General features: G+C 42.4%; 1 protein-coding gene and 1 long non-coding RNA gene across 3 annotated transcripts; both read right to left on the bottom strand.

The window, feature by feature from the left end:
* Positions 1-7,550: 7,550 nt before the first annotated feature.
* LOC307022604 (uncharacterized protein) lies at positions 7,551-11,063 on the bottom strand. 2 transcript variants are annotated; one of them, XM_079655448.1, is made up of 5 exons: positions 10,916-11,063; positions 10,158-10,546; positions 9,912-10,053; positions 9,734-9,806; positions 7,551-9,517 (listed from the first exon to the last, which is right to left on the bottom strand). In XM_079655448.1, the coding sequence occupies exons 2-5, from the start codon at positions 10,534-10,536 to the stop codon at positions 8,081-8,083; spliced, it is 2,031 nt and encodes a 676-aa protein (XP_079511574.1). In that variant the 5' UTR covers positions 10,537-10,546; positions 10,916-11,063; the 3' UTR covers positions 7,551-8,080. The 2 variants fall into 2 exon arrangements, with proteins under 2 accessions (XP_079511574.1, XP_079511573.1); XM_079655447.1 differs by having other exon boundaries at positions 10,158-11,063.
* An 869-nt stretch (positions 11,064-11,932) lies between these two features.
* LOC307022627 lies at positions 11,933-13,974 on the bottom strand. Its single transcript, XR_013803459.1, has 3 exons — positions 12,628-13,974; positions 12,095-12,197; positions 11,933-11,944 (listed from the first exon to the last, which is right to left on the bottom strand). It is a non-coding gene; the product is annotated as an uncharacterized lncRNA (long non-coding RNA).
* Between the last annotated feature and the right edge of the window lie 687 nt (positions 13,975-14,661).

The following is a 14,661-nucleotide window of genomic DNA, read 5'->3' on the forward strand; positions in this document are numbered from 1 at the left end:
TTATTTGTAAATAATGATGTTCAAAATAAAATAGTCCCTCCGTTGCCTTCTGCACAAAACATAGTGCGAGGTGGTTGCTACGCAACAACACTAACAGCAAGCGAACATATTAGACAGAGAGCGTTGATCCATTATTTGGCTGTTTATTTACATTAATGTGTATGTTGCTGTTTATTGTGCATCCACTGAAAAACTGTCCAGCATCAGTAGCATGGCTTACGTGGTCACTTGTATAGGTTGAGGTTGTTCGAAGCTGTTGCTTGGCGTGGCGAGAATATTGCTCCACTTTCTCCGGTCCCCGAGATTGGGCTTCCAGTAGCTCTGGAGAGAGCTTTCGCACCTGTGGCCACTAACGGTCATAATTTCTCTGCTTTGTTTCAAGACCCGCATCAGAAAGTTTTTTAATGGTGCTACTTTTCCAGTTGGTCTACCTGCTCTTCACGTAGCTCTGCATGTCGTAGTTTAGGTTTTTTTTTTTTTCTGGAGATAGGCACTGCTCAATCCACTCCTCCATACTATAGTAAGACCCCCCCCGGAGGTCGAAGTTAATCTTAAATGTTTCCATTTTATGCTTTGTAAGTTTGTTTCGTAACGGAAGAAATTTAAATATATTTATAAAACTGACAAGTCAAATCAAGCAATCTCATTGGTCGATAGTGTTTTTGCGGACCTCTTTGATTACAGATTTGAAAACATCGTTGCTTGTTTTAAAAGTAGCACAATTCATTATGTTAAACTTTCAAAAGTATCTAGATATCCCTGCCCTAATGCCAAAGGAACTGCACACTGAATATGTTTTGCCGTTTGATGTCTATGTCTGGACCGCTGCGTCAAAAAGGAGGGCTTCTGCCCCGTTACTTCTCCGCTGCTTTCTTGTTCCAGTATGAAGCTTTTCAGCCCAACGGTATACTGTTTTTCTCAGACGCGGAGGGATACTGACTTGTTGTGAGTAACTTACAATTCTACCCGCGGTATACGCTCAGTATCCGATTTATAAAACAGACAAGTCAAATCAAGCAATCTGATTGTATACCGTTGGGCTGCCTGCAGTTTGTAGACCAACTGGAAAATTACCACCATTCAAAAGCTTTCTGATGCGGGTCTTGAAACAAAGCAGAGAAATTATAACCGTTAGTGGCCACAGGTGCGAAAGCTCTCTCCAGAGCTACTGGAAGCCCAATCTCGGGGAAAGTCTCGAGAAAGTGGAGCAATATCCTCGCCACGCCAAGCAACAGCCTCGAACAACCTCGACCTATACAAGTGACCAAGTAAGCCATGCTACTGATGCTGGACAGTTTTTCAGTGGGTGCACAATAAACAGCAACATACACATTAATGTAAATGAATAGCCAAATAATCGATCAACGCTCTCTGTCTAATATGTTCGCTAGCTGTTAGTGTTGTTGCATAGCAACCACCTCGCAATACGTTTTGTGCAGAAGGCAACGGAGGGACTATTTTATTTTGAACATCATTATTTACTAATAAAAACTATTTAAATTAGAGTGTGTATTTTTCTTTCATATTGCCACACTTGGTAACCGTTTTATAAAAGCAATAGCTCACTTCAGGCCTGTCGTGAGCTATTGCTTAAATATGTTATGCTCTGACCGTTCCACTTCCTGCCTGCCCGACCTTACGTTACGGCTGCGCCGCGTCAAAAATAGGATTCATCCTAATTTTAGAGGAGCCTTGCGCCGAGGCGCTTCTGGGACGCTTCTGGCACGCTTCTGAGCCTTAACGCGCCGCGCATAGCCGTGGGAACATGTTTCAAATGGGGGGTGCTGTGGGGATGACACCAGGACCGGTTTTGACCAATTTGCTGCCCTAGGCAAGATTTTAGCTGGCAATGAAAAACCTCTACAAAAGACCAATACACTACAAAAAGAGAAACGTATTGATATGGTGGACAGCTTATATAAAAAGACTTCAAATGTATTTAGTATTGCATTAACATGTTGAATTGGGGGGTGGACTTCACATCCTCTAAGGGGGTCCGGGGGTGTCCCCCAGGGAAGTTTTTTTTTAACATTTTAAAGTAAAATACTTCAATCTGGTGCACTTTGAGCGCCCAATTACTAGAGACTGATCTAGGGGATACAACTCTAAACACCCATGTGAAAAAGATCGGTTTGTATGTGAACATAACCAATAACCTACCATAGCCAATAACAAATAAATGTAGGCTAACTTGTTCTATTTTTGTGGTTCATTTATATCTTATTTTACCAGTTAACATTTATTTATTTATGCATATTTTTAAATCTCTCCAGTTTTAAACAATATTTTTGGTTTACTGTCCTATTGTATACATTGTAATGATTTCAAACCTGTTTTTATTTATCCTAATAATTATAAAGGTGTCCCTTTGAAGTATTTGCTTACATAAATTGTGATCAAAACGTTTGAGACCCACTGAGATAACTTAGACTAAAGTGAACTATCTAAACCCTCAGAGTCCTTTACCTCACTGAGCCTCTCAGTCTGACAGGACAGAACTCTCTCTCCACATTATTGTAGAAACAGCTTCTTATATCCGTTAGCGCAGCAGAAGCTAACAACAATCCCCGCCGGTACCGGTGCACCCCCTCTCTCTATCTATCTATCTATCTATCTATCTATCTATCTATCTATCTATCTATCTATCTATCTATCTATCTCTCTCACTTTGGCTGTGAGCTGCGGGCGCCCGATAAGCCAAAATTCCCCACTTTCATCACTTACAGCGCCCATCGTACAGGGCAAATGGAAAATGTAACCGGGGTGAAAAGAGTGTTATCTTTACTTAATTATGAATGTTGTTACATCAAGGATGAAAATTCGTTTTTTTTGGTATTATATTTGCATTTAATCTTGTGGAAGTGCAGATCCCCTGTCCTCCACCAGGGGGTGCTGCAGCACCCTCAGCACCCCTACTTCCCACGGCCCTGCCGCCGCGTGTGGTAGAATAGCACCCATTGACTAGAGTGGCCGCGATCGCCACGATCGCCGTGAGCACCGCGGCGCAGTCGTAACGCGCCGCAGACGGACCCGGTGGAATCTAGGGGTCAGCCATTTCGAATGTGGAGCGTTCAGAAGCAGATTGATGCGCTGCAGAGGTTAGGATTATGCGCGGTCCCGCGGGGGAGAGGTCTGAGGATTTAAACATTAAACTAAATTATTATTATTTCATTGTATTTATTATGCAACACCCGCGATCCGACCCGCATCATCTTTGTTTTACCCAGAACCGAACCCGGAAAAAAGCGTCACCCGTTGCCCGTTGCCACTGTTGGGATGTATGGGGCGGGCCATTCTGCACATGCTTTAAATGCGTTAAATATTTTAACGCAATTAATTTAAAAAAAAAATTACTGCCGTTAACGCGATAATTTTGACAGCATTAATATATATATATATATCCATTTATTTTATTACATTGTTAATATTTAAAATAAATGATAACATATATAAAAATCAGTCTCATGTTACCACTCTGTAAGCCAAGAGTTGTTAATTTAGCAATGCCTTAGCTTGAAGAACAGGGACACAACTAATGACAATAGCATATGGTGGTATATTATTTAGATATTCACACCTTTATCAGAAGAATCAAACCAACATAAAATTATCTCACAGACAGTAGGTCCTGGCCAGTTCTGTCTCATTTATCACAATTATTTTGACATGAGTTCTTCATATCATCCTAGTTTTGTATTTAGTTTCTAGATTTGTAAACAAATCCAGAACCTTTGAAATACGTTACCACTTCACAGCACGGTGTATCATAGACCTTCCTGGGTACCACAGAGATAAAGGATTTAATATGACAAGCCATATGATGCTCTCATTTGTTAGTGACTGTTGACAGAGTCACATGTATAGCAATAAACTGGTCATTACGACGAGGTATTCTTTAGCCTTAACTGGCGTGGTTTATTTTCATATGTGCATTGCACCACTTGACCTGTTCTCCATGAGAGCTAGAGAGAGAGAGAGATAGAAGGGGAGGGAACAATCCCTGATATCTGATATCTGACGTCAGCTACAATAGCTGCGCCTCCTTACGCCTATAGCGCCCTCTTACTGTGGAACAGTTATAGTGCAGTTACATGCAGACATATTAATACTTACACTTAACACTCCCACTTATGAATGACGTGTATACTGTACAACTTTTCCAAGAAAAATAACAATTCAAAACATCAAAAGAACATGGCAGTCAATATTACATAGTAGGCAATATTTTACACACCGAACATGACCCCTGCAAACATTTTTAATTTCAGTTTGGAAACAGGCTTGGTCATAGCGTCTGCAACCATGTCATCTGTAGGACAGTAAACCAGTGTCATCTTTCCTTCTCTGATGACAGATCTAATGAAGTGATATTTGATATCCACATGTTTACACCTCTGTCGGCACACAGGGTTTCTGGCAAGTGTAATGGTTCCCTGGTTGTCTTCATAAACTACAGTTTTCTTATATACATAGGTATCCATTCCTTCGAGCAGTTGTTCCAGATAAATACATATATATATATATATATATATATATATATATATATATAGATATATATATATATATATATATATAGATATAGATATATATATATATATATATATATACTATAGGCTTGAAGCCCTAAGCCCTCGCTGCTCTTTCTGTAACAAAGCTGTTTATCTGCTGTACCTTTAAGATAACGGAAAACATGTTTTGCTGTAATCCAGTGCTCTTCTGTGGGATCAGCAAAATGCTGTGATAACTTACTCACTACAAAACATAGGTCAGGGCGAGTACATGTTGTCAAATAAATGAGGCTGCCTACAGCTTCTCTATACATTTGTAGATCCGTCAATTTTTGTGCATCCTCATTGTAGTCTAGCTTTTGATCACATGGTGTTTCCCTAGTTCTACACTCCTGCATGTCAAAACAATTCAGGATCTTTTCCACATATCTCTTCTGGGATATTTTTACACAACTGGCAGACTGTTCGAAGTCCATGCCTAGAAAATGTTTTAACCTGCCCAGGTCCTTCATCTTGAATCTGGTGGAGAGCATATCTTTCACCTGCTCTAGGTTTCTAGTGTTATCTGCTGCGATTTTCAAATCATCCACCCAAATCACAATTATCACTTTCCCTGACTCTTTTGACTCCTTTGTGTAAACACAGGGGTCTACTAGGTTCTGTATGAAGTGGTCTTCAATTAGACATGTATGAAGCATCTCGTTCCAATTTCGCCCAGACTGTTTCAGGCCGTAAATGGATTTTTCTAGCTTGCACACTAGCTTCTCTCCTTTCTTCTCGTAACCTTCAGGTTGTTCCATATATATGTCCCTATCAATGGGTGCGTGCAGGTAGGCTGTCTTCACCTCCATCTGGTGTAAAATCAAGTCGTCTTCGGCTGCCTTCTGCATAACTACCCGTACACTGGTCAGATTAGCTGTAGGGGAGAATGTCTCACCTTAGTCTATTCCTTCCCTCTGACTGTAGCCTTTAGCTACAACACCTTTTTCCTGTCAGTGCTGTATATGGGGTGGTGCCCGTGTGCTTGTTAAAACACCGATTTCTGGTGTAAGCTGCTTCTTGGACCGCATAATGCCATAGACTCTTAGGTAAGTTACCGTCTATTAGCTTACACCTAGCCATTTCTCAAAGAGTGCGCCCTTCCCTCTCAGCTATCCCGTTCTGGTGCGGGGAGTAAGGACAGGACGTTTCGTGTCTGATCTTGTTCCTTCTCAGCAGTGACTGAAACTCTCTATTTGTAAACTCTGTTCCGTTGTCGGACCTCAGGCATTTTACGCTGCCATACGGAGCTACATCTGCAAGGAATTTCTCTGTGGTCTGAAGTGCGTCACTCTTTGCTTTGAGAAAGTAAACAAACACTGCCCCTGTACACACATCTGTGAAAGACTGCATATATTTAAAGCCACCTATGGACTCATTATTTACTGGACCGGCTAGATCTGTGTTAACTAGCTCAAGTGGTGTCTTTACTTTTTCTGTGGGACCTCTGTTCCTTGTTTGAGTGAACTTTCCCTTTATACACACATCACATTCTTTGTTAGGTCTATGCTTTTCACCGTTAATGTGCATGCCTACTGTTACCGCCTGCAGCTTCAGTATATCCTCGTAATTACAATGACCCATGATCTCATGCCATGTCTGAATATCATGACTGACATTACACACATCATTTTCATTACATTCTGTTTGTAGATAATACATTCTCTTGTACACCTCAATGTTAAATCTCGTACCGTCAGGCTCAACAAGAACATCGTTACCTTCATTGAAGAACACCTTGGCACCATTTGCAGTAGCAGATTTGACAGAAAATAGTTCTTGGGGGAACGAGGGTATGTAGAGGGCGTTCTTCAACGTCACTGTACACCAGCGCCCCTCACTGTCTATGAGGCATACCTGTGCGTCTCCTCTCCCGTGCGCCAACCCGAAAGTGCGCTTCCCGTCTGCCAGCTCCATGCTGTGTCTCTCCGGCTCGAAGGTGCTGTCAAAGTTCTTGAATCGGTTCCTGTCATTGATAATGTGGGACGACGCACCTGTGTCCACGATCAGTCCCTTCCTTTTGGCCTGCTGCTGCTGCGCTGACCAGCTGCCGTATGCTGTCTGCGCCCCGAAGGTGAAGTCCTCTCTTCCCGCTGCTCTCCGGGCGTCGTCTCGACTCGCTTCAAGTCCACCGCTGCCGCCATCTTGTCCACAGCCGCCGTCTTGCACGCGCGCGTACCGAGCGCTCTGTTCGCGCTTCTTTCTACACACTCTGTCTGCGTGTCCCGAAGTTTTACAAAAACTACACCAAACAGTTTTTGTGCAATTATCTTTTCGGTGACCCTTTTCTCCACATCGCCAACACGCCATCTCCGTCGGGGGTCCGGTCATTTTCTTTGGCGCTGCCCGGGCCTTCATTACCCTTTCTCCCGCCTCCTCGGCGACCGGGTCTGAGTCTTCTGAGGCCTCGTAGTTCCGCAACTTGGCCTTGAACTCCCCCACCGACATGTCCGCTGAACCGTGCGTCACCAACAGTGTGAACGGTTTATACATCTCCGGTAGTCCCCTCATAACCATCGCCATCATTAATCCATCGCTCGGTGCTTCTCCTGCACTTTTGAGCGCCATGATGATCTGCCCCGCCCTGATGACGTATTCAGTCACCGTCTCTGTGTTAGCTTTCTTCAGCGCGGTCAATGTTATATACAGGGATACAATCCGGGGCCTACCTCTGCCGATGTAGTGTTCTCTTAACACTTTTAGACTCTCTCGGCCTTTGTCCTTTGTGTCCCGGAATATCAGCCCCAAGCTCGTGTTGTCTCGCAGTGGTGCTAGCTCGCAGTATGCGTCGGCGTTCAGCTTAGTATCCAGGGCTCGCGCGGCCTCCGTTATTTCTCCCGTGAGGTCCGTCAAAATTACAGGCAAATTACAAAGAAATTGAAAAAAGAAAGAAAAATAAACAAAAGAAAGAAAGAGGAAAATATACATGTTGGATTTGACAGGATATTATATCTAATATATATATATATATATATATATATATATATATATATATATAGGGGAGAGCGGGGTAATGTGAGACATTTTTTACATTTGCTCTCCTGTAGGCGAGCTAAAATGATATATCAGTAAAATTTACACATTTCCCATTAATTCAGGATGTTTCCTAGCACTGGAAATGATCAGAATGTCTTCAGGACAAAGGGCAGTGAAAATATGATTGTTTTTTAAAAAGTGGTCTTGTGTCTCACTTTACCCCAGCTAAGGGGTGAACTGAGACAGACTAGAGAAATCAAGGGGGTAAAGTGAACCACTTACCTTTTCCACTTTTAAACTACAAAAACAACACATGTTGTAACAGTTAGAATCCTGACAGATAGATTGACAACCACACATTCCAAAACTAATGTCGGATGCGCAACATAATCATGGGGATTGGTCAATTTAGCACATTTTTTAAACAAAGTAACTCCAAACAAAGTCAAATACAACATAATATATTTCAAAGTGCTTTAATAAACATTCAATTAACCATTTAACCAGTTAGATTAGAACATGATGATATGAACATCAGCCGCATATTTAAACAAGGCCTACTCTACATTCCAGCCCTGAAGGTTACAGGGAAAGGTGAACAGTTGCTCTCTCCGTGTTGTTCCTCCAGGCCTATTAGGTTGAGGCAGCTTCTTCACCACATCACCTTTAGGAACATGTGCCACATCCTTTTCTTTCATAGCAAACGTGGGTCTCTCCCACTCTCTGTTGTTTCCCTGGATTTTTCTGAGGAATTGGGTTAGTATTTCATCCCCCTCAACCTTCTCAACCATGCCAACATAACGGATACTTCGGTGTTTTGTGGCAAAGTTGACGAGGACGAAGTCACCCACGGACAGATCTTTGTTTCCGGGGTCACTCCTCTCATCTTCAGAGCTCTCAAAATCATCCTCAAATGGGACAGGGTCATCACTCTCCTCCGAGCTGCTATCTATGATTTTCTTCTTGGGTGCCTTCTTTTTCGGTTTTCCCTTTTCTTTGCTATTTTGCTTTTTCCCTGCTAGTTTCTTTTGTCTCTCTTCATAAGCCTGTTCTATGATTTGCTTCTCTGGAGTATCTGTTAAGATGGCTGTCTTCACACGCTTTCGTTTTGTTTGTCCTCTGGGGGGACATTTTGGAAGTGGTATGATTTCCTGAGGAGACACATATCCAGGTCGTGAGACAGCTGGCGAGGCACATCCATGTGGACCATGCAAAGTGGATGGAATAGCATCAGCGAGTGGAATAGCATCTGCAGCAGGTGGTTCATCTGCAGGGGGTGGATCATCTGCAGGCCGTGGACCATCCGGATCATCTGAAGTGGATGGACCAGTGGATGCAGGCCGCAGCTCAGGGTTTGGCCGGTCTGACACCATGGATGGTGCAAACGCCTCCTCAGGGAAAATATCTCTGTTATATGGGAAGATCCCAGTGGACTTGAAGCCAGAGGTGATATTGCGTGGTGTCACTGCTGACAAGAAGGCCTCCTTCACAAATCCTGCAATCTGATAGATGGAGACTGTTTTGCCAGGGTTAGATCTCATCCACCCATCAAGAGCTCGGCTGTATAGGGTCTTGAACGGGCCATACACCGTCACGTCGAGAGGCTGCAAGCGATGGGATGTGTGGGGTGGGAGGGTGAGCAGAACAATACCATTACTCTTTGCTTTCTCCACTGCCTTGAGTGAGATGTGAGCTCTCAGATTATCCAGGATTAGCAGCATGGGATGGTCAGGAGTGCACTTAGTGTGCTTTATCAAGTGATCGAGGAACTCAGGCCAGGTGTCTTCGTTCATCCATCCTGTTCTGGTGGAGGCACCTTTGGCTCCTGGAGGTGCTCCTATCATGAAGTCGTCCTTAAACCTAACTCTGGGGAAGACAAACATGGGAGGTATGGCATTCCCAGCAGCATTCACTGCACACACCACAGTCACCAGTTCTCCTCTCTCAGCTGATGTGATAGAACCAACTTGCTTTTTCCCTTTCTCTGTCACAACCTGAATCAAGTAGAAAGTTTAGAATCAATGGCATGTGCAATCAGTAGGCTACTATTGGTCTAAAGGTACATTTTATTTTGTTGCAGTCCATTCATTTTTTTCTAGTTCACAGGCTCACAACATTACTAATAGCATTAGTTTCAGCATTCTGCCAATAGCTAGCTGGTCATTATCACAAGCCACTCAGTATCAGTCTGCTGCTCTCTAGTAGCTTACCTGCCGTGGCTTTTGTACTGTAAAGACGCCTGTTTTATCCACATTGTAAATCATGTGTGGAGGACATGTGTGTCTGTTAAAGAAGAGAGGCAAGGGAAGAACCTTATCAGAATCAAAACCAAATCTTACAGGTAAAGCCTCCATAAAACATTTGCAACTAAAGAATTAATTCTGTCACCTGTCCATCACTACAGCCAGATTTGTAAAGAACTCCCCCACTGTAGTCTTATTGAAGGCTGTAGCCCTTCCCAGGGATGTTGCCTCCGGAGTTCGGACAAAGAGATGGCGACGGGCTAGAAAGCTGCCAAACCACTCTACTCCTAAAGAGTGGACAATTCGTTATTATAAGATAAGCTTTGTGGCAAGATCAGTTGGCCTAAGTTGACCTACAGAATCATGTGATCTCTTGCGCACCCTAGCCTACCTGCACATTGTTTCTCCATCCAATTGGCAGGGACAGGGATATGGTTTTTGTCTGCATATTCAAATGCCAGTTCACGGCACTTAACTGGAGCAAGGCCATGGAACTGGTCAGCCAGTTGTTTTAAATGTTGGGCAAGCTCCTCCTCCATCTCATCTGTCAGTATTCTTTTTGCCTCAGCTACTGCACCCCAGGCTACTGATTTAACTCTCCCTTTCTCTATTTTCTTAATGAATCTTTGGAGGGTTGTCTTGTCGATATTTCTTTCCTTTCCTGCTTGTCTTAAGGACTTCTTTCCTTGCATGACCTCTGCAGCTGCACTCTCCATCTCTGTGAGGGGTGTTTGGCCCCAAGCTGTCTTCCTGATGTATCGTCTTGGCATGATGACTTTTCTACAATGTTTATGACATTAAAATTAAAACATATGTATTGTAATATTACACTAAAATATATATAAGACTAAACTTAACTTGTGCTTCATGTCGGGCTAAAGTGAGTCAGCGTCTCACTTTACCCCACAGCATCTGTCTCACTTTACCCCACAGCCACCATTTTAGAAAAAACAACATCTCTAGGCAATTCAGGCTAATCTTTAACTAGCATCAATCACATGGTTTTATATGTTGGAAGTTCATCAACATGTATGATATAAGTTTTTCAACCTGAATCAATTTGCTTTGATACTACAGTTGATTACGTTCGCAGTAAGAAAATTTACTTTTGCATGCAACAAACACATTTTTGTGAAAAAAAATACTTACCACAGAACCAGCACCAACTTCTCCTTCATGACAAGTGGGGGGTGGGAGGGGCTTGAAAACATTATGGTCACATGACCGCAAATTTGTTTCTTTGCCTAGTTACAGCGGGTGTCTCACATTACCCGGTGTCCCACATTACCCCGCTCTCCCCTACATACATAAATATAAGGCAATATACATTTTGAGTTTGGCAGGATATTATATATATATATATATAATATACATATACATCAATATAAGGCATATGGAATATTAATGTTAAATACTAAATATTGAACAGATTATATATGTGTAAAATGTACAGCGAGGTTTTATTATAAGAGAAACTATGGAGCAGAGAGTTCTCTTCCAGCCAGAGGCGATTTGTTGTACAGACTTATTGCAGTGGGCAGGAATGTGTTCCTGTATCGGTCCTTGTCAGCAGTCTGTTGGAGAAGGAGCTCCGTTGACTGTCCAGCTGCAGGTGGAGAGGATGGGTGGGGTTATCCATGATGGACAACAGCCTGTTTAGTGTCCTCCTCTCCACCACAGCTTCAAAGGGGTCCAGCTCGATGCCGATGACAGACCCAGCTTTCCTGATCAGTTTATTGATCCTGCTGGTGTCACCGGCTCTGATGCTGCCCCCCCCCCCCCCCCAGCAGACAAAGCAAAGAAGAGTGCACTGGCCACAACAGATCGGTAGAAGATCTCCAGGATCTTGCTGCACACGTGGAAGGATCTCAGCTTCCTCATAAAATAGAGTCTGTTCATCCCCTTCTTTTACACAGCTTAAGTGTTGATCCTCCAGTTCAGCCCGTTGTCTAAGTGCACTCCCAGGTACTTGTAGTCCTCCACAACAGCCACATCCTCTCCCAGAATGCACAGAGGTAGAGGAGACGTCCTCACCCTCCTGAAATCAATGACCATCTCTCTGGTCTTGGCCACATTCAGAATACTCACGTCATTAGGCTGAGGTTCATCCTGAGACAAGTCCATTGGCAGGTCATCTTCCGCTCTTCTAGAAGTGGTTGTGCTTCTTGTTGCTTCCGGCTAAAATAAACATAATTAAAGACATTTTGAGTGTTTAAAATGTTCTGTAATACACATCATTTAAAGAAAAACTCAAGTTTGACATTTAATCACATATTTATATATCAATCTTATACACCTTGAATTCTTGTTGGCCAATGATACACATACCCTTTGAAGATAAGCTGGGAAATTGAATATTGTTGGCACAACACCATCTTTAAGCCGGACAGTCTGCCCCGTCCTGTCAAAGTCCTCACTCCTTAAGTGATCACTGAGAAAGGTAGCCATATATAAATTATTGTCAACATTTTCCGCCCTTCTTTCCTTTAACATTAAAGGTAAGGACAAAAATACACACCTAAATTATCATAATTTTGGGGTAATTGTATGTATGTATGTATGTATGTATGTATGTATGTATGTATGTATGTATGTATGTATGTATGTATGTATGTATGTATACTTTATAAATAAGACAACTACACTAAGAGTTATAAAAAAGGTGTCCAAAAGAAACATTAAATAATTGTGTAAAGAAATGGTAGCAACATATTCTAAAGAGGCTGGGTCAAAAACAATCTTGCAATACTATTATCTCACATAGCCCCACTGATCCTGTGTAGCAGGACTTGTAATGTACATACATCCACTAAGTAATTAACGATTATCCTAATTATAGTCATAATATTGTCATATCTTACACGTGAAAGGGGATTCCACGGGTTCTTGTTTCCAGACTACGGTGATTAGAGCTGCACAAAAGTCAGGCATAGTCAGGTACTTCTGTAAACACAAAGCCAGCAATTTCCTGTATCATAATGTATCTAAATGTAAGATGTTTTTAACAAGCCAAACCACTTGGAAGAAATCATGTGTAACTTAACTTATGTTGAAAAGAAATAGCAGTTCTACCACTCCCACTGGTGTAAAGTTGCTTGGTCAACTTTGTAATACTAGGTCTCACTCACAGCCTCTTGTTGTTAGCCAGCTAATAAATACAACCACGGCACATACACAAAGAAAAGCTGCAATTTCAACATGTCCAAGCATCCTGTATCATAGCCATGCTAATAACGTTTATAATAAACCAAGCCGTTTGTAAATCAGTCAAGATTTCAGCGAGTTAAGAGTATTTTTGTGCAGATCACTCACCTTACAACAGCTACCATAGCGCGTACCAGAGTAGCTGTTAACTGTGGCAAGATGGCGGCCAGTGAGCCACGCTGGAAAATCTCCCATGAGCCATCTAGTGTTTATATATATCTATGTTTCGCTCTCTCAAAAGTTGGGCCATTTTCATAGGAATGAATGAGGCCCCGCCTCCAGTTCTTATTATACATCCATGGTAGTGACAGTGACAATAACAATCCAGTACCATGCTATGGAAAGCCCAATGTGCCACTATTCACGGGCGTAAAACGCGCGAATATTCGGACGTTTTTTTAATATGATAATGAGCCCCTCCTTCTGATTTCCATAGCCACTAAGTTTAAAGTGTCTGTAACCAATCAGTGAAGAGTAAAGCCAGACCAAAGCAATCTGTAGATGAAAAGTTCCTGATTTTTTTTGGCTTTGCTGTAAATTGTACATTATTCCAGATTCAGGGGACCAAATATACATTTTCCTTTGAATATAATCAATACATCAAACAATATATCAATATAGGCTGCTTTCATTGTCTTAAAATACAATTCCTCTCAAAAATTCTTGAGAAAGCAGTCGCAAAACAGTTGTGTGATTCCTTAAAAAACAATGAACTAGTCCATGTATTTGTTACTTCAAGGCTGGATTATTGTAACTCCTTATTATCAGGGTGTACCAAGAAGTCAGTTAAGTCGCTTCAGCTGATTCAAAATGCTGCAGCTCGTGTACTAACCAGAGTTAGGAAAAGGGACCACATTACTCCTGTTCTGGCTGCCGTACACTGGCTCCCTATAGAACACAGGATAGAATTTAAAATTCTTCTTCTCGCCTACAAAGCCCTTAATGTGCAGGCGCCATCTTACCTTAAAGAACTCATTATACCCTACTGTCCTACTCAGGCATTGCGTTCCAAGAATGCAGGGTTGTTGGTTGTTCCTAGAGTCTCTAAAAGTACAATGGGAGCCAGAGCCTTTTCTTATCAAGCTCCACATTTGTGGAATCAGCTTCCAGTTTGTGTTCGGGCGGCAGACACCCTATCCGTTTTTAAGACTGCGCTTAAGACCTTCCTTTTTGATAAAGCTTATAGTTAGGGCTGATTAGATTCAGCCCCTAGTTTTGCTGATATAAGCTTAGTTTGTCGGGGGACATCTTACTTCTTCCTTCTCTCTGTCTGTACCTGTCTCTCATGTTCCGATTAATCCAGCTTCCCCAAATTTCTTTTTGGTGTATATATACGCCGGGATCCGGAGTCGTGGATGATCCTGTTGCTGTGAACCTGTGTCCTGGATCGCAAGCCCTGGATCTTGAGTCGTGGCTGTGGTCCTGGATCATAGGTCCTGGATGGATATCCTTCCTATTATACACATATGCATTTCCAAACATTTGGACTACCTATGTTGCAAATGCAGTGGCGGCTGGTGGAAATTATTTTAGGTGGGGCTATTGTAATGGTGAATAAACCACACGGGGAACATTTTGAGAAATTACCCCTTAAATTAAATTGGCTACACTATTTCATCGTTGCTGTTGTATGATTGGTGTTTAGCTACGGTATTTAGCGTCTACAGCACCTCCGCTTTTAGGGTTGACGT

The sequence above is a fragment of the Notothenia rossii genome (genome assembly GCF_949606895.1).
Source record: "Notothenia rossii genome assembly, chromosome: 10".
NCBI classification, from domain to species: Eukaryota; Metazoa; Chordata; class Actinopteri; order Perciformes; family Nototheniidae; genus Notothenia; species Notothenia rossii.